The sequence below is a fragment of the Apiospora phragmitis genome (assembly GCF_038363925.1).
Source record: "Apiospora phragmitis strain CBS 135458 chromosome Unknown utg000006l:1.0-5683423.0:1.0-5690449.0, whole genome shotgun sequence".
Taxonomy (NCBI): Eukaryota; Fungi; Ascomycota; class Sordariomycetes; order Amphisphaeriales; family Apiosporaceae; genus Apiospora; species Apiospora phragmitis.
Genome location: NW_027117404.1, coordinates 151,138 through 170,332, shown reverse-complemented (window position 1 = coordinate 170,332; position 19,195 = coordinate 151,138). Strand labels below are relative to the sequence as shown.

Below are 19,195 nucleotides of genomic sequence, written 5' to 3'. Positions count from 1 at the left end.
GGAGAGGAGCTCGCCAGCAACCATAGCGGAGGATGAGGGCGAGCCCTACAAAACAAATCTAGATAGGGTCGCCACGTTGAATTCTCTGGAAAGGTCGGGCTCTTTCAAAAGAAACCCCCTACCCGTTAACCCACTTGCTCTGAAGGACCACCCACTGCACCAGGAAGTACAAATATGTGCTAAGATGGTTGATGAATGCTGGCCGGCGATCCTGGCCACCTGCTCTACATTCCTCTACGCGGCACTGGACTCTGAGTATTACCATGGCCTTGTTCGGGCTTTTCAAAAATTCGCGCACGTCGCTGGACTGTTGCAACTCGCCACCCCGCGTGATGCCTTTCTTACTACACTGGGCAAGGCGGCTGTTCCACCAAATGTCTTCACGGCTTGTCTCGGAGCTGGCTCCTCCAAGCCAATAGTCTCCACGCCTGCGACGGAGACTCCCAACGGCATTCTCGGAAACGCGCGAGGGCTTCTCAGCGTGGAGAATCTAGTCACACCAGTCGGTGCGGCTGGCGAGCGGCAGAGGCAGGCTTCATTGGATGCCAATTCGATCCCTCAGACCCTTAATACTCGAAACCTTCTTTGCCTGCGTGCTCTTCTCAACCTGGGCATTGCGTTGGGTCCAACACTGGGATCCTCGTGGAGAATAGTGCTAGAAACGATGCAGCAGGCTGACTTTATTCTCTTCTCGACTGGCGAGATTGCTGGTCGCACGCCCATAGCCACGAAAGGCCAGGATTCCAGGGCAGAGAGTGAAGCCAACTCACTGCTAGCCAATTTCGGCACCGAGGTGAAGCAAGTAAAGACCGCCGGCACGAGACTGCTTGAAAGCACGGTTGACTTCCCGAACGAGCCGTTTCTCGAGGTCGTCGATGCTATCTGCAACCTACTGGAGCGGCAACCCGACGACACATCAGAATCTTCGAGTCGACCCAACTCGCCCCCCTCACAAACCCTGACGCCTCCAGCGCAGGGTTTGCGAACACCAACTGGTCAGCATCGGCGCATGCTCAGCATTTCCACGCAAGCAGCCGTCAGCCCCAATATAGAGGACCAATTCGCCCTAGCAAAGCTGGGCGATGTAGCAAACATCAACATTGATAGGCTGCTCTCTTACAACCCAGAGCTCTCAGGCTGGACTCGTTTCACCTCGGAACTCGTCAACATGCTCTGCTCAGCTCCTGCGTCCCCTCAGGTCCGGAGACGCGCAGCTGACATTCTCGTGGACCTTGTCCTGAACGCAGCCAAGGTTGCTGACAATCTCGGCGACCAACTTCGGAGCAAGGTTCAACAGCGTCTGTTAGAGGCACTGCGAGACTCGCTCTTGCCGCTACAAAAAGAGGAGCGTATCTCGTCCATCACCAACTACGCCACCGATGTAGACATTCACAAGGTTATACTCGAAGGGTTGAAGAGTCTCCTGGATGACAGCGGTGAGACTCTCATCAGTGGCTGGGATGTCGCTTTCGAAATCATTGGTAGCATTTTCATCAAGAAGCGATTTGCCGATGACACGAATAAGGGCATGGACTCGCAGTCCAGCCTCGTTCTCACCCGTTCGAGCAAGCTTATCCGGTCGTCGTTCAGTTCTCTCCAGCTTATCAGCTCCGATTTCTTGTCCTCACTTCCCAACTCCTGCTTCCTCATTCTTGTTGATACCCTGTACAAGTTCTGTTCTCAAGATGACGACCTGAACATTGCTCTCACGGTAGGGCTCCCCCTACTCCTAAATATTGTGCTAGACTAACAGCGCTAGACTGTGACCTTCTTCTGGGTGCTGTCCGATTTCCTATCGGGAAAGAACAAGTCTCTGCCCATTACCGACAGCCTAGTCGGGGGTGTCGATGACGACGCTTTGGCGGCAAAGGCTGCAGATTCACAGGAACCCATCGTCTGATGCTGCACTATGGATGTTGCTATTGCTACGGCTGACCAATGTTACTGCCGACGACCGTTTGGAACTCAGGAACAGTACGTATTTTACCTCAACGCGGATTCAAAATCATATACTGACTAGCTTCAAGGCGCGACGCACACTCTGCTACGGATATTTGATGCCTACGGCGATCGATTGAGCCCCGAGGGATGGGCAATATGCATCAAGTCGGTTATCTTCCGGCTTCTATCCTCGGTAGAGGAACAGCTTGGTTCCGTCAGCGAGCAGGAGGTGGAAGAGAAGGAGCGGGTTGAATGGCACGATACGGCTGTTGTGGTCATCAATGGCATCTCGGGTTTGCTTGCTAATTACCTGGATGTTCTCACAGTCCATCCCACGTTTAACTCGTACTGGCAACAGTTACTGGGACACTTTGCCTCCCTGCTCGACTTCCAGGTTCTCGAAATCAACACGGCCACCTTCAAGGCCTTGACTCAGATCCTTTCCCAAAGCCAAAACGGTGCCAAGCAGAACTTCAATAAGACGACCATCGACCTGGCCTGGGACCTGTGGGCCCGTGGCATACCTATCTCCCAGCCGACTGAGAAGTCCAAGGCCCTGGACAACCAGAATTGCCTGCTTGCCTACGTTGCTGCCCTGCGCGATGTCTACCGCCTCATCCAATCAGACTTGGCGTTGGAACGGGTTTCCCGCATGCTGATACTTCTTCGAGAGGCAATGCAGCAGGCATCACCGGGATCTTTCGTGGCCGATATCGAGTACGTGACGCCTTTACAAGGCCAGATCCTTGACGTCTTGAAGATGCTGAGGACGGACATAGCCGGAGTCCCGTCTGCTCTTATCAAGCAAGCATCAGAGTTTGTCTCCTTGGCCTTTGATGATGACATTGGCGCGCAGCCGCGCAGAACACAGAAACGTACCTATGTTGCCATGTCGAAAGCGAGCATGCTGATGCTCGAGTCGTTTATTGTTGGGCATGCCTCGGACTTGGACATTTACAGCAGTGGTGCGTTTCTAGCAGCGTTGACCTCGCTCTCGAAGCCCATAGTACTGAAGTACCAGTTTACGACCATTACCAAATCGATACAGCCATGGAAACAAGCCACCATGTCGACGTTGACGATTTTGGGGGCCACCATGCAGCAGCTCCGCCACCTAGACGTACCACGATCTATGTTGCAGGACATCTGGCGCATGATCGTCACCGTAGCCAACGGCATCACCAGCGCTGACTGTGATGTGCCGGCGAAACGCATCAACCTTGCCGAAGATGAAGACTTTGATATATCCTCCTTCAACAAGCTTCGCGAGTTGGCTACTCCTTCCATGGGCGCCGAGGTCGTGCCTGATATGACGCGAAAGCTCTACGCCGAGTCATTATTCCGAATCTCCATCATACATGCACCGGCGCCTGCCGAGTCCAAAATCATATACGGCCACATTCCCGAAGGCCACGGCTTGGCAACCGTGTACAAGCCGCGGTCTGGTCGTACAGTCGATGCGACACCTACCTACCGCCAAAGGATGGCGTATGTCTGCCTCGACGAGCTCTTCTCCCTGGTTATGAGCCACGACGAAGCATCGACGCCGCAGATCATGGTGCAACCCCCGACACCAGCGTTTCCGCCGGCGGGGACTCCTTCATTGCAGGAGGCGGGGGCGGAGGCGCCGCATTCGCTCCATGTTCGACTGGCGCGCACGACGGCGCCGTACCTCATCCTGCGCGCGGCGCTGACGCTGCGGGCGTACATTGCGGACCAGCCGCTGAGGGGGCAGATGCCGCAGCCGCTGTCGCAGCGGAAGGAGCTCAGCCGGATCCTGGAGCGGCTGGTGGAGCTCAAGAGCGAGAGCGAGGCCATACCGGACTGCGCCAACGTGGAGAGCGAGTCGCGGAAGCACATGCTGCGGCTATACCCGCTCGTGGTGGACGCCACCCGGGTCGCGGGCTGCAGTGGCGATGCCGGGATCGGGGCGCTGCTGGGAAGGGCTCTAGGCATTGTTGGCGGCGAGCTGGGTATGTAGTGAGTGCCATCAAATGTATTTTATACGTAGAGTTTTAGGTACTAGAACAGGGCACGTAGACACGGCATGTGTTGCGGTCTATAGATAGAACAGGAGCTACACGGTTGGCCATGTTTTTCTTCCCCAGCTGCTTGACAAGTAAGTATGTACTGTATTCTTTTCTGAATAGGCCCAGCAGCCCAGTATCATCGCTGTGGCCGAAGATTGTAATCGATACGGCCAGCAACCAGGCAAGCTAGGTTAGGTAAAGTGACCTCGCAAAAGTCTGCGCACGCACCACCAACACCTCAAATCTCATTTTATCATCTTTTCCTTCCTTCCAACTTATTTTTACCATAACTCTATTAAATTAATATGGATTTAAACGAGCTCGGTCGCATTTTAACCGCAGATCGTAAGCTAAATGGCGAATACTCTTCCGAAGCTGTTGCGGCTATTTCTGCGCTCTCCATCGCCGGTGTACTAAGGCGCACTATTGCCGACGCGTTTGGCACGCGTCGGCCAGCTATTATTAATAACCTCGTAAAGCGTTTTATTAAACGAAAAACATTAAAAAAAAGCCGAGACCTAGTCGCCCTCATAGATTATCGACTCGGTAAGAGCGCTATCTATTTTAGTTAATACGCCGGAAGCCCCGTGCTACTTGGAGGGAGCTCTGCTTAGATATAAATATAATACTAAGGTCTAAACTACGCTCCTTCTCCGTCGACACCGCACGTTGCAAACTACGTAAAAAGAGGATCGGCTACTGGCGCGCTACGAAGCGCATCCTCTTAACGAATAATAACGCTAAAAAGAGACTCTCTTTCTACCGTTATTAATCCTCGCCGGCGCGTTTAAAATAGTTAATGCTCTGCCTCTTTTTTAACGAATGCACGATTTAAAATATACCGCATATACCGGGCCGTTAGGTCTTCCGGTATTGTTTAGAACGCTTCCGGAAAGACTTAATTAACCTTAAACCTTATTTTAGGCCTCGGATTAACTTTATAGTGTGGGTAATAGTGTGGTAGAGGGATGGAGAGGCTAGGACTTCCCCTTTTATTTTTTGCCGAGGAGATCCCGACTCTCTAGGCGGCGGCTTTATTTCTACCCGGTATATTAAGGTTTTAAAGGCTGCCCTTTTTTTTTTTTTACGAGCCTAAGGACCTTTTTATATAGAATAACGCGCGTATATATCGATTTAACCTTGTAAAAGAGTTCTTTAAATTAAAAAGTATTTAAATAATTTAATAGCCTATTTATTTATTTGATTTAAACCTTATTAAATAAGTATAAAAAGCTTTTAAGCTTAAAATATATAAAATAGAGCCTTAATTTTAATACTTTAAAAAGAGATATAATATATAAAGCGTATACGAAAAAAATAATTAAAAAGGCGTAGGCTATATTAAATCCGGAGATAATACTCTAGCTATTATGTTTTATTCCTCGTCGCATAGCTATTATACGTGTTATAACCCGACCTAACCATACGGCCAAGACCTTACCCGCCGGAACGGAACTATTATACCCCGACCAAGCTATAATGTTATAGCTACCGACCGTATTATTAGTTATATTAATATAAACTTTCTTATATTATAGAAGCGCGCGAATATAATTACGAGGATATCCTAGATAGTAAAAGGATAGACCCGACCCGGGGAAAGCAGTTAGAAAGGAGCTACGGAACGAAGAGCGACTAAACTACCGCTCTAGCGAGTAAGCTAGGAGTAACGGGATTACGGCGCCTTTAAGTAAGCCGCTAAAATAGATTACCGTAATTTAAGGGATAGATTACCGTGAGTTAATAACGGGATTATTATAAGCTAATAAACGTTTTAACGAATTAATAAAAAAGGAGATTAAATATATAATAATAGATATTTTTTATATATTTTATATAAATATTTTTTATTTTAATAATTAATTTAAATATTAATTTTAATTTATTAATAAAATAAATAACTTTAATAAAATTATTATAAATACTTTTAAACCCGCGTACCTTAATTATTTTTATTTTTACGAGTTATTATTTATTATAATAATAAAAGCGACTTTTATTATATATTTAAATATTTTTTCATATTATTAATATAAACCTTAATACGTTTTATTAAGTTTTTTTTAAAACTTAAATAACGTTTATTATATTTTAATTACTTTTATTTTTACGAGTTATTACTTAGACCTTTAAGTAATAGCACCATAAGAATTATGTTTATACCTAGCCTTAATAATACCGTCCGATAAGGAAAGACTCCTATCGCCACCCCTAATACCTCCTAACGGGACCCTATTATAGACGTTGATAGCAATGATAGCGACGACGAACCTACACGATAAGCGCTAGTTAAACGAATTAAGGAACTCGAACAAGAGAGCGCTAATTATTAGTATTACTACGTTAAACTCGAGAAGGAACGTAACGAGCTCTTAATTAAAAGCACCTTAGGATAAATACCTTATAATATCGATAAGTTATGCGAAGAGGTGCGTCTCTTTTACATAGCTATTAATATTATTTAGACCCTTATTATAATAAAGAAAGGTATAAAGATTAGTACGCTAACCCCTTTTAACGGGATAAGCGGAAACTTCTAAGGCTTCCTTATTCAGGTTAAGGCCTATTAACGGTTTTACGAAGGGACGTTCTAAGACGCCACTTAGCGAGTTATCCACGCCGCCTCGTTTTTTAAAGGTAAGGTACTCGCTTAGTTCGAACCCTATTTAAACGAACTCGTAAAAAACGATTAATAAATTAAGTTATGCCGTATAGAGATATAATATATTTTCGAGAGTTATAACGGCTTCGAATAGGCTTTTAAGTCACTTTTCTAAAACCCCGACGAAAAGCGACAGGCGGAAAGGGAACTTAAAACTTTTAAGCAGAAGGGATTAACCGTTTCTTATATAACCGAGTTCCGGCGTATTATAGCTTGATTAAATTATATTGAAGTTACGAAAATTATAATATATTATCGAAGATTAAAAAATAACGTTAAGAACGAACTTAGCCGGCTCGACGCCTTTAATAATTTCTTTTCGTATATAGAATTTATTATTAAGATCGATATCTGTATATACGAGCGACGCCGCGAAAAGCAGGGCGGACCTTAGCGGTAAACTAGTCGAACTTAAGCTAATACAGGCGACTATGTTAATATAACTATATACCGCCTAGGAATATTACGGCGTATAGCTATTATAGTAAACCTATAAACCTCGACGCTATTAAATACGATAAGTAGGATAAGAAGTTACGTAGTATTTATTATAATTATTAAAAACTAGGATATTACGCTCGAGAATATCGAGCACCGAGGAAGGACTTCCGACGAGTCTTAAAGGGACGACACGTTAATACTATTAAGGTAAAGGCTACTTTTAACGTAGCTATTAAAGATAGTAGCGCCACTATTAAACACGGTAGCTTATCTTAGATAGCCTGCTACGATAATAGGTGCACCTCTTACTTAGCAAATAAGGAAGGCACCGGATAATTCCCTAAAGCCCCGGAGGGTAAAGAAGACCATAGCCGAAGCGTCGCGATAATGCGAAAGGAATAACCCCTCCTTTATAACGAAGATAATAATTCGATAGATAATACTATAAGCTAATTAAAGTAACTAATAAACCACGAATATCTAATAGATATATTAATAAACGAGCTAATAAACGAGATCGCTAAATTTAAAGACTTTAAAACTAACGGGTGGTTAATTATCCCTAGTATTCCTTACCCCGACTCGAAATATTTACGCTAAGTACTTATTACGGCCGGTTTTAGCTAAAGAATTTACGATAATTACGTAGTAAGGGATAATTTACGAATCTCCCCTATATACGAAAGATACTTTACGCTCTTATAGATCTCGTATGTATACGACGCTTACACGGAATACTTCGCGGAGAAACTCGAACACGAATAGTTTCCCCGAAGGATTGGTAAGCGACCTATTACGTAATTACACCCGGATTATATTATTAAAAAAATCCGAACGTTAATCCTAGACGGATAACGCGCGTACCTACTAATATAAAAAGATTTACGGTAGTTACGATAGTGTTACTTAGAAGGACGAGATTAAAGGAATACTTCGAGGATTAATACCTTAAATACGCCTAGGAAAAATCGCGAGCTTATAGACGTTTAAAGGAAAGCACTTAATGCCTTTAAGACGTATAGGTATATACCCGACAGGAGAACCCCCTTACTATATTAAAGAACCTATAAAGCGCCTATAAACTACCGCGAACCTAATAAACCTTCGAATTATCGGAAGAACCCGAATCTTAAGTATTAGGGACAGTACTTCACGCAGGGAGGAGCATAGAAACACCCCCACTAATATATTAAAAGGCACCTCATAGAGAACGAAAGGAATAACGGCGACGACACGAGGATCGATCGCAAGATATCGTTAGTAACCCATAGACGCAGCGTTCGAGAAATGGACGCCGCCTATTATAGAGGGACGATAATAGGCGGACTAAGACAGGTCCCTATGCTAGATAACGGATGATCGAGCTATCTATAAGTATATTATATTAATACTAGGCGTAAAGGGAGTCCATATTAGAGCGCTACTCGATAGCGGAGCGTAAGGAAATTATATTTCACCACGAATCGTTAACTGCCTTAAACTCGAATAGCAGGAGAAAGACGCCCTATACCGACTTAGGACCGTTGATAGAGGACTTATAACCTACGATAATAGAGAAGTACGGAAGGAAGTCGCGAACCTTCCGGTCGATATCGGAAGACGCCATAAACGAATCACGTATAACATTACGGACGTCGCAGGATACGATATAATTTTAAGGATACCCTAGTTACGGGTAAGTAATCTCAAAATTAATTAGAGAACAGGCTAACTTTAATAAGATACACCAGGAAGAGGTTTAGTCGATGAGCAGCGGTCTAGGAAGCGCCCCTTAATAAACCTAAGGTCCTTAAGGCATATATTATTGCTAAGGAGCCTAAGCCGAACGTTACGACGACTATACTAGAAAAGTACCGGCAATTCGAAGCACTTTTTAGTGGGAAACTAGAGACAGGCTTACCGCCTTACACACGGTGGGATTATGAGATACCCCTTAAGGATGGGAAGGAACCCCTATTCATGCTTATATATAAACTTAACCAGGAGCACGAACAAGCCTTAAAGGAATACATCACGGAGAATCTCGAGAAAGGAGTCATCCGACCATCCACATCACCAGCAGGCTTCCCTATCCTTTTCGTCCTAAAGAAGAGCAAGGACGGGAAACCTAAATGGCGCATGTGCATCGATTACCGGAAGCTTAACGAAATCACTATTAAAAACCGGTACCCCCTACCTTTGATCGGCGATTTACGGAATAAACTACTGCACGTTAAAATCTTTACAGCACTCGACCTCCTTAATATATATAACCTAATCTGAATTAAAAAAAGAGAGGAGTAGAAGACCGCGTTTCGAACTAAGTACGGCCATTTCGAGTACTAAGCTATGCCGTTTAGCTTAATTAACGCACTAGCTAGCTTCTAGTCTATAATTAACCATATTTTACGAGAATACCTCGACAAGTTCGTCGTAGTATACCTCGACGATATCCTCATCTATTCCGAGAACGACGAGCAGCACCGAGAGCACGTAAAGCTAGTACTCCAAAAGTTACAGGACGCCAACCTACTGGTTAACCCAGAAAAGAGCGAATTCTACTAACGATCCGTCACCTTCGTAAGATACGTAATATCCCCGGGCGAAATCCGAATAGAACCTTCGAAAATCTTAACAGTTAGGGAGTGGCCCACGCCTACAAGCGCTACAGAAGTCAGATCCTTCTTAAGACTAGCTAATTACTACCGGATCTTTGTCCCGGATTTAGTAGGATAGCGACACCCCTAACGAACCTGACGAAGAAGGACGAACTATTCTAATAGACGGAGAAGGAAGATAAGGCCTTTTACGATATTAAGGAACGAATCCTTAGCGAACTAATACTTCGCGTAACAGATCCGTCTAGACCCTTTAAAGTCGAAACCGACGTATTAAACTATGCAATCGAAGGATAACTAAGCTAACGAAACGATAACGGAAAGTCGCACCCCGTCGCATTCTTTTTAAAAAAGCTTAACAGACTAGAGCTCAACTATTAGATCCATAATAAGGAGCTGATAGCTATTATTAAAGCTTGCGAAGAATAGAGACATTACCTTAGCGGAATAGTAAAGCCAGTTAAAGTCTACACCGATCATAAAAACCTTACGACGTTCACTACTACTAAGGAGCTGAACAAACGACAAGTACGATGGTCTGAATTCCTTTCAAGATTTAACCTCACCATCATCTACCGGAAGGGTAGCGAGAACGGTCGCGCCGATACACTAAGCCGACGACCGGACCACTAAGAGGAGGTTCCGCCCGAAACGCGAACAATTCTCGCCTACGACTAAAACGGTAACCTCGCACCCTTAAAATAACTAAACGCTACGAACCACGTCCAGCATAACGACGAATAGGTTACTAAGTTTCGGCAACTTAACTAAACCCCCGACCCCGCGAACTACCCTAAAGATCACCTCAAAGACCGCGACGGTCTCGCCTTCTACCGAAACAAGATTCATATCCCCGAGCAGTATCGCGAGGACTTCATTAAAGAATTCCATGAGCACCCTGCACACGGACACCAAGGGATATTCAAAACCTGGAAAAGGATTACCAGGCAATTCGACTATAGGAACCTTAAAACAATCGTGGCCAAAGTGATCGGCAAATACAACCTCTACAATAAAGCTAAAGCCGCCCGACACCGACTATACGGAGAATTACAGCCGATCCTACCGCTAGATAGAGTATAGAAAACCATCGCACTTAACTTCGTTATTAAGCTGCCCCCATTAAAAAAACCCCTAACTAAAATTAATTACGATAATATTTTAATTATTATGAATAAACTTATAAAGTATACCTACTTCCTACCGTATAAAAAATTTAACGATACTAACGACCTAGCGTACACGTTCCTCCGAATAATCGTTAGCTAGCACGGACTGCCCGAAACAATCATCTCTAATAAAAACAAACTATTCACCGCCAAATTCTAAAAATTACTCATAGCATAACTTAGAGTTAAGCATAAACTATCCACGCCTTACCACCCCTAAACGGATAAATAAACTAAGCGGATAAACTAAACCTTAAAACAGTACTTACGCTACTATATTAATTATAAATAAAATAATTAAGTATAATTATTATTAATAGCTTAATTCGCTTATAATAACGCGGATAATAAAGCTATACGTATATTACCATTTCGAGTAAACTACGGATATAATTTAGAAATCACTAAAAAACTAAGGGAAAAGGAGCTAGCACTAATCGCGACCATTTAAATCGAGAAATTAAAAGAATTCTAAATTACGCTATAATAAAACCTCACCTTCCTCTAATAATAAATAAAGAAATACGCCGACTAAACAAGGTTAAAAGGACTAATTTTTAAAAAAGGAGAAAAAGTCTACCTCCTACGACGAAACATTAAAACAAAACGACTAAGCGATAAATTAGACTTTAAAAGAATAGGATTATTTAAAATCGTAAAAATTATTTTAAAAACTAACTACTAACTATTACTACCCAAAACAATACGAGTACACCCTATATTTTATATTTTATTACTTAAACTAGCGGCCGAAAAAACCCTAATCGATATACAACTAAAAGTCGAAACAGATTAACACGAGTACGAAGTTAACGGAATTATCGATAATAAAAAAAAAGACGGAGCTTTTAATACCTCGTCTAATAAAAAGGCTACCCGCTAGAAAACAACACCTAAAAGCCTAGGAAACACCTAGCGAACACCGCGGAGAAACTCTAAAAGTTTAAAAAAAGCTTCCCCGCGGGGACCGACGGCCCAAGCTCGGGGAAACCTACTAAACCAAGAAACGACCAATCAACGTCCCTAAAAATACCCAAAGAACGCAGGTTACCAAAAACGAAGTTCTCCTAATTAATAATCGAAGAAGAAACACCATCTTCCTCATCCAGCTCCTACATTCCTCAACAAAACGCCTCCGAACGCTTTTCCACCACAACCTTCTTCATACGACGAAAACGGGCTAGACAACCCAAGGCGGTAGACAACTACGTTTACAAAAAGAACAAGGTCTCCTCTACGTCCAACTCTTCAGCCTCCAGCTTCTTCTATTAAGCAGCCAGCTTCGTTAAGGCCGACGTAATAAAAGTACTATCACAAAAACGGCCAACCCGAATACACTCCGAACAGCGAAACGACTTCTCGCTTATACAATAAGCCAGGTTTTAGCGAAAATAACGAGTATAAGGTATATTAATTAAGTTACCTATAGATTCCATGTTAACGGCAAAAGCTAAACGCGCGACAGTTTTCTTAAACCGAGATTTTTCGACACGACTAATTATAATAAGCAAACATCATAATAAAAAATAACAAAAAAAAGAAACCTACCACAACCTAATAATACGGGTAACTAGAATATTTATAAAGTCGACACTTTAAAAATAAAGCGGTTAAAAAAAGGAGGATAATATTATAACTCGACTTAATTATACGGCTAAAACCCTACCCGCCGGAACGGAATTATTATACCCTAACTAGACTACAATATTATAATTACTAATTATATTATTAATTATATTAATATAAACTCTTTTATATTATAAAAGCGTATAAATATAACTACGAGGATATCCTAAATAGCGAAAGGATAAACCCGACCCGGGGAAAGCAACTAGGAAAGAGCTACGGGACGAAGAGCGACTAAACCACCGCTCTAGCGAGTAAGCTAGGAGCAACGGGATCACGGCGCCCCTAAGTAAGCCGCTAGAATGAATCACCGTAATTCAAGGGATAGATCACCGTAAGCTAATAACGGGATCACTATAAGCTAGCGGACGCTCTAACGGATTAATAAGGGAAGAAATTAAATATATAACGACGGACGTTCTTTATATATTTTATATAAATATTTTTTATTTTAATAATTAATTTAAATATTAATCTTAATTTATTAATAAAATAAATAGCTTTAATAAAACTATTATAAATACCTTTAAACCTGTATACTTTAATTACTTTCGTTTTTACGAGCTATTATTTATTATAATAATAAAAGCGACTTTTATTATACGTTCGGATACTCTTTTATATTATTAATATAAACCCTAGTACGTCTTACTAGGTTTTTTTTAAAACTTAAATAACGTTCGTTATAATATAGCGCGTAAAGGGCTAATATAGTCACTATTAAAATATATACGATTATAATTAAAATAAACCTAAATATAACCGATTTATAACTAATTTAATTACGCTGTTACTATTTAAAAATAGTGGTAAAAGTGCTGGAAATCGGCTATAGGTGGTGCGTGCGCAGACTTTAGCGAGGTGATTTTACCTATATACCTACATAGCTCAAGCTACCTCGTCCACTCACGGAGGTTCTTGGCTACGTACTTAGGTACTTAGTCAAGTACCCCCCACTAATCGATTGGCCCGTTCGGTACGTACAGCGTTAGGTTTCATTTTTTAGCGCCTTCAATTGCTTTTGCTTTTGCTGAGCAATTGGAATTGGTCTCAATTGATGATTGAGCTCTGCCCAGTCCCTCTGAGAGAGAGAGTCTGACAGAGCTCTGACTCTGTGCCTGCTTCTATCTCCATCCGACAAATAACGTCACGCTCCCACTAATTAATCCCATTCGCACCTTTTTCTGCGCGCGTGTTTTGTTTCCGCTTCTCCTGCTCCCTTTCTCCTATCTGGGCCTGCGACACACACCCCGACGATTGCACCGCTTCTTCCCACCATGTCGCTGGCACGCCAAGTCGAGAAGGCTGTGATACGGCATGGCCTCACTCGACCGAGTCGTCTCATCGCACCCACCGCAGCCTTGACCACGACCCAATCCCGCCGCAATTTCCAGTCCACATCCAAGGCTCTGCTGCCCGCAAACTCCCAGATCGGTAGCGGAAACTCCGTCGGCGGCTTCGGCGGCGCCGTTCCTCCCTCGTACTTCCAGCGCCCGTCCTTGCCTGCCAACACCATTGTTCGCTTCGTGCCCCAACAGACGGCTTGGATTGTGGAGCGCATGGGCAAGTACAACCGCATCCTCGAGCCCGGTCTCGCCATCCTCGTGCCCTTCCTTGACCGCATCGCCTACGTCAAGTCCCTCAAAGAAGTTGCCATCGAGATCCCCTCCCAGAGCGCCATCACCGCCGACAACGTCACCCTCGAGCTGGACGGTGTCCTGTACACCCGAGTCTTCGATGCCTACAAAGCTTCCTATGGTGTCGAAGATGCCGAGTATGCCATCAGCCAGCTGGCCCAGACCACGATGCGCTCCGAGATTGGCCAGTTGAGTCTCGACCATGTTCTCAAGGAGCGGGCCGCCCTCAACACCAACATCACCGCGGCCATAAACGAAGCTGCCCAAGCATGGGGTGTCACCTGCTTGCGTTACGAGATCCGCGACATCCACGCCCCCGCTGCCGTCGTCGAGGCCATGCACCGCCAAGTCACCGCCGAGCGCTCCAAACGAGCCGAGATCCTCGAGTCCGAAGGTCAGCGCCAGAGCGCCATCAATATCGCCGAGGGAAAGAAACAGAGCGTCATCCTGGCTTCCGAGGCCCTGCGCGCCGAGCAAATCAACCGTGCCAATGGTGAGGCCGAGGCGATTCTGCTCAAGGCCAACGCGAGTGCCAAGGGCATCGACGCCATCGCACACTCCATCTCTTCGGGCGGCGCGTCGGCTCAGGGCGCCGTCAGTCTGAGCGTGGCCGAGAAGTATGTCGACGCCTTCGGCAAGCTCGCCCGCGAGAGCACCGCCGTCGTGATCCCCGGCAACGTGGGCGATATTGGAGGCATGATCGCTACTGGCCTCAGCGTGTTTGGCAAGGTGGGCGAGGCCCAAAACCGTACCATGGCCGAAAAGATGGCAGGCCAGCTACAATCCAACGAGAACGGCACGACAAAGTCCCAGGACGAGAAATCACAACATGGCAGCGTGATTGACTCGATGGTCAACGAATTCGACAACACTGCCAACAGGAAGTGAGAGAGAGAAGCAGACGAGGATTTAGCCTCGGAGCTTGATTTCACACGAACGATGGCCTATCATCACCGTCTTTCATCGGTGGATGGAATTATGTTGGAACGGGCATGGTTTTAGGGGTCTTTTCTTTGGTGCATGGCGTACGCCGGACGGACAGGGGACGCGCGATCAAAAAAAACTACTTCGCTTTGGGTGAATGCATGCATATCGGGTCATTTCATCAGCGAGCAAGAGACAGTCTCAAGACCTTCATGAAGCATGGCGTCTTATGAACCACCGAGTTTGGAGCCTTACGGAGTTGGCAGTACGGTCGGTGTATGAGTAAGAACAAAACAGCATGTATGTACCATATGGAAGGGGAACCTGTGGGTTCCTCCCAAGCTCAGCTCCTCCTTGGGGGTGTTCGGCTGCTCGGTCGACGATAATACAATACAGATCTCCAAGTACATTGACGTGTTAGCCGTCGTCTCCTTGTTTCTGCTCCTACATGTGGCTGAAATCTACGCGATGCTTGAAATTTCCAGGAACATGTCTTGCGGGGCGTCACAAGAGCCTAGATGGCGAGGGCATTGTATAGTCGGCTGGCTTCGTCCCAGTTCACAACCCCCCAGAAGGCCTTGATGTAGTCGGGTCGACGGTTTTGGAACTTCAGGTAGTAAGCATGCTCCCAGGCATCGAGTCCGATAATAGGGGTTCCGCTGCAGCCAGCAACATCTACACCCATCAAGGGACTATCCTGGTTCGCTGTCGTGACAATCTTGAGTGCGCCTTCGTCAGATACGAGCCAAGCCCAGCCGGAGCCAAACACGGTCGCGGCAGCCTTCTCAAACTGCGCCTGGAAGGCCTCGACGCTCCCAAACGTCGTCTCAATGGCGGTTCGCAGGGGCGACCCCCCTTTTTCTTCTTCTTCGCCTCCTCTTCCTGCTTCTCCCAGTTTTGTCCCCTTCTTGAGGCCGCGCCAGAAGAAGCCGTGGTTCGCGTGCCCGCCTGCACTGTTGCGGACCGCGGTCCGTTGCGGCGCCGGGACCTTGTCGAGGTTCTGGACCAGCTCGTCGGCCGAAAGGACCGAGAGGAGCTGCTGCTGCTCGGAGGAGCCGGCGGCCCCTCCTTCTTGCGATTGCCATGATAGCTGCTGCAGGGCGGCGTTCAGGTTGTTCACGTAGGTCTGGTGGTGGCGCCCGTGGTGGATCTCCATCGTCTCCTTGTCGAAGTGCGGCTCCAGGGCATCGTAGGCATAGGGCAAAGCAGGGAGGGAGTGGGGGCCCGTTGCTGCTGCTGCTGCTGCGGCCGGGTTGGTGGCATTGTCGGACGAAGAAAAGAGCGCGTCGGGGCGCGCGAGGAAGAGGGCGCCGAGGAGGACGGGGATCACGGCGAGGAAATAGTAGTAGGGCGCACTACGAGGGGAGGGTGTCGTTGGCGGTGCCATGACCAGAGATCGGATTGATCAAAAACCAAGCAAGAGAGCGTAGGTAGGTAGAATGGGTCAAAATTGGACAAGGGGGATAAGCTTCTGCGTATTGTGGTTTCTCAATCCTAAGTTGTACATAGGTAAGTAGGTAGTATGCAAGTTGATGAGAGCTGCTGAGTCCTGACAGCTTTCCTCACAATAAGCTCCCCCCCAAAGCTCCAAGGGCGGGGCCCAGCATCATCTTCTGGGACCCAGTAAGGGGTCCTTTGGGCCCTTTTCTTAGCGCGAGCGGCCCGTTGTGTTTGGGCGGGCCGCCACGCTTAGGGCGAACGGTTGGAGGTATTCATTCACTATTATACCAATACCATCCATCAACCAGCAATGCACGCACATGGAGAATACAGAGAATGCAGGATGGTGTGTCAGTCGACCTGCCCATTTGACGATAGCCAGTACGTTGAATTGACTAACCGGCGCTGTGGCTCTCAGTCAGAGAGTATTATTGATCATATGTGTCAGTATATCTGATCTGGTATCGATGTGCATCTCTCACGGTTTTTGTGTGAGGATTCTATAATTTGGCCTTGATTATTTCCCACTTGCCATCTCCAAAGATGGATTCGACAATCTCTCCTGACCGGGTAGCCAAAACTGAAAGCAGCGTATCACTCAACTAAACAAGTTTGCATGGTCAGTATACGTTTTGTTCTTCGGCCGAGTGTGGGCCGAGTAGTGCTTATGAGCAAGTTCGGACGTACCCCTGTGTTTTCTCGTTGCATCCCTGGAGCCAGATACCGGAGCCCTTGGCAACCTTTCCCGGCACAAATTCGACGCCGTAGTCGCGGCCTACCTTGACGTCGCGGTCCGTGAGCTTGCCCTGCGGCTTCCCTTGCTGCCCCGGCAGCAAGGGCGCCACCTTCTCCATCATGTTCAGGTGCGATGTTCTCTGGTAGCCCGTGGCCGCGATGACGAGGTCGACATCCAAAACGCCCTCCTCTCCGGCCGCGGCCGCCCCCGCCGTTGGCGTGGTCGCGCAGTGAACGGACGCGGAGACGCAGAGGGCCCTGGTCGCTGCTGTGGGACTTGGGGCCGCCGTTGCCATCAAGGCCTGCCACCTCGGTGGCGCCGTGGATGCGGTGCGGCCATCGTCGCTCGTCGGGGCCGAACTCGCGCCGTTGTTCGTACATGTGCTCATAGAGAGCCTCGATCAGTTCGAGTCGGACCACACCATAGTTGGTGCTCCGGGCATCCTGGAGAAGAGCAGAGCGGCTGGATGCCGACCGTGGGTATAGGTCATCAATGAAGGCAGGGTTGAAAATGGAATTTACACTGCATAGTCAACGGTTAGAATGTGTGTGCTGAATAGAAAATCTCCAGAGGTTGTGTGGGTTATGGAGGAGGCCACTCTATACTCACAAGGGTGAATCGTCGCTCGGTTTGAGGAACTCGGACCGCATGATAAGGTGGGTTTTCGAGTTTGGGTATAATTTTTGGATGTTGTTGAAAATCTCCGCTCCGCTCTGGCCACCACCAATAACGGCCACGCGATACGGAGCGGCGCTCTGGTGGAGGATCTTGGGGACGAGGTGGGAATACTGAGAGGAGTGGATGATGCGCGGGTGGTTGGGCGGGAGGCCCCGGGTATGCTGGGCTGGCCGCCGATGGCCATGATGACGTTCTTGGCCCGGTAGGTGGTGCGATATCCCGACTTCGCGTCCACGGACGTGACCTCGAACACGGACACAGGCCCGCCGTCGCGGCTGCGCACCGGCGCCACGGACTGCACCTCGCGGCCGTACTGCACCACGTGGCGGAAGTGGTCGGCACACCACCGCAGGTACTCCTCATACTCGACCCGCGCGGGCAGGAAGGTGTTCAGGTTGATGAAGTCGATCAGCCGCTTTTTCTCGTGGACAAAGTTCAGGAAGGTGAAATGCGACCGCGGGTCCCGCAGCGTCGCCATGTCCTTGATGAAGGAGATCTGCATCTTGGCGCCGGGCAGGAGCATACCGGCGTGCCACGCGAAGCGCTGCTGCTCTCCAGGAACAGCACCTTGGGAGGCGACGACGACCTGGCCGTCGTAACCGTACCGTTCTCGATGGAGTCGTGAAGCGCCACGGCCACGGCCAGACTGGCCGGGCCAAAGCCCACGCAGATCAGGTCATGCACCTCGTCTGCCGAGGTGGCTTGGAGATGGGAGGACATGGCGGGCTGGTTCGCCTCTGCCATTGGCACGGAGTTGTGGCCGTTTGCGAATGGTGGTGGGCCATCGATGTGGCTGCCAACCAAGCTGTTGGGCGACATGTTGGGACACGGAAGAGGGATGGGGGTTCGAGGGGGGTTATCTCCAAGGGTGGCGATATAAAAACACAAGAACGGTGGACTCGCCGGTGGTCAGGTAAGATGATGCGTCAGTTCCCTACTGTAGATGTGGAAGAAGAAGGAAGGCGGTTCTTCTATATAGTAAAGCCGATGCTGAAGCAAGCTGGAGATCAAAAACAAAAGAAATGGAGCCGTCCAGGGTTTGATCAGAACAAAGCTGGGGGGTGAGAACTCATAAATAACAAAACCCAGGCGCTTTCCGGCGGATGATATCGATTCTCTCTGTTCCACTCGATATGACACCGACCAGGTCGGTCTAAGTGTGATGGTCGCAAATGAGATTGCCAACCCTAGGTATGCCGCAAGCATCGTCAACACCTGGGCCGACATGGACAGTCCCTGCAGCCCGCTCGACCATACCTATAGTACATCTGCCCAGGTTGCAGCTCGAGTAACCAGGGAAAGGGTATCTACCTA

At 47.2% G+C, this 19,195-nt stretch overlaps 4 protein-coding genes across 4 annotated transcripts; 2 read left to right on the top strand and 2 right to left on the bottom strand.

The window, feature by feature from the left end:
- Window positions 1-184: 184 nt before the first annotated feature.
- On the top strand, window positions 185-3,922 carry PG994_005305 (uncharacterized protein; the record flags this gene model as incomplete). Its single annotated transcript, XM_066856714.1, has 3 exons — window positions 185-1,711; window positions 1,760-1,894; window positions 2,021-3,922. 3 exons carry the CDS (start codon window positions 185-187, stop codon window positions 3,920-3,922), a joined length of 3,564 nt encoding a protein of 1,187 aa, XP_066715983.1.
- Window positions 3,923-13,743: 9,821 nt separating this feature from the next.
- Window positions 13,744-14,991, top strand: PG994_005304 (SPFH domain/Band 7 family protein; the record flags this gene model as incomplete). Its single annotated transcript, XM_066856713.1, has 1 exon — window positions 13,744-14,991. The coding sequence occupies one exon, from the start codon at window positions 13,744-13,746 to the stop codon at window positions 14,989-14,991; it is 1,248 nt and encodes a 415-aa protein (XP_066715982.1).
- A 550-nt stretch (window positions 14,992-15,541) lies between these two features.
- On the bottom strand, window positions 15,542-16,414 carry PG994_005303 (mitochondrial 37S ribosomal protein mS42; the record flags this gene model as incomplete). The annotated part of the gene is made up of 1 exon (XM_066856712.1): window positions 15,542-16,414. The coding sequence occupies one exon, from the start codon at window positions 16,412-16,414 to the stop codon at window positions 15,542-15,544; it is 873 nt and encodes a 290-aa protein (XP_066715981.1).
- Window positions 16,415-16,967: 553 nt separating this feature from the next.
- Window positions 16,968-18,700, bottom strand: PG994_005302 (uncharacterized protein; the record flags this gene model as incomplete). The annotated part of the gene is made up of 6 exons (XM_066856711.1): window positions 16,968-17,069; window positions 17,151-17,478; window positions 17,582-17,725; window positions 17,813-18,042; window positions 18,072-18,377; window positions 18,407-18,700. The coding sequence occupies 6 exons, from the start codon at window positions 18,698-18,700 to the stop codon at window positions 16,968-16,970; spliced, it is 1,404 nt and encodes a 467-aa protein (XP_066715980.1).
- Window positions 18,701-19,195: the final 495 nt, after the last annotated feature.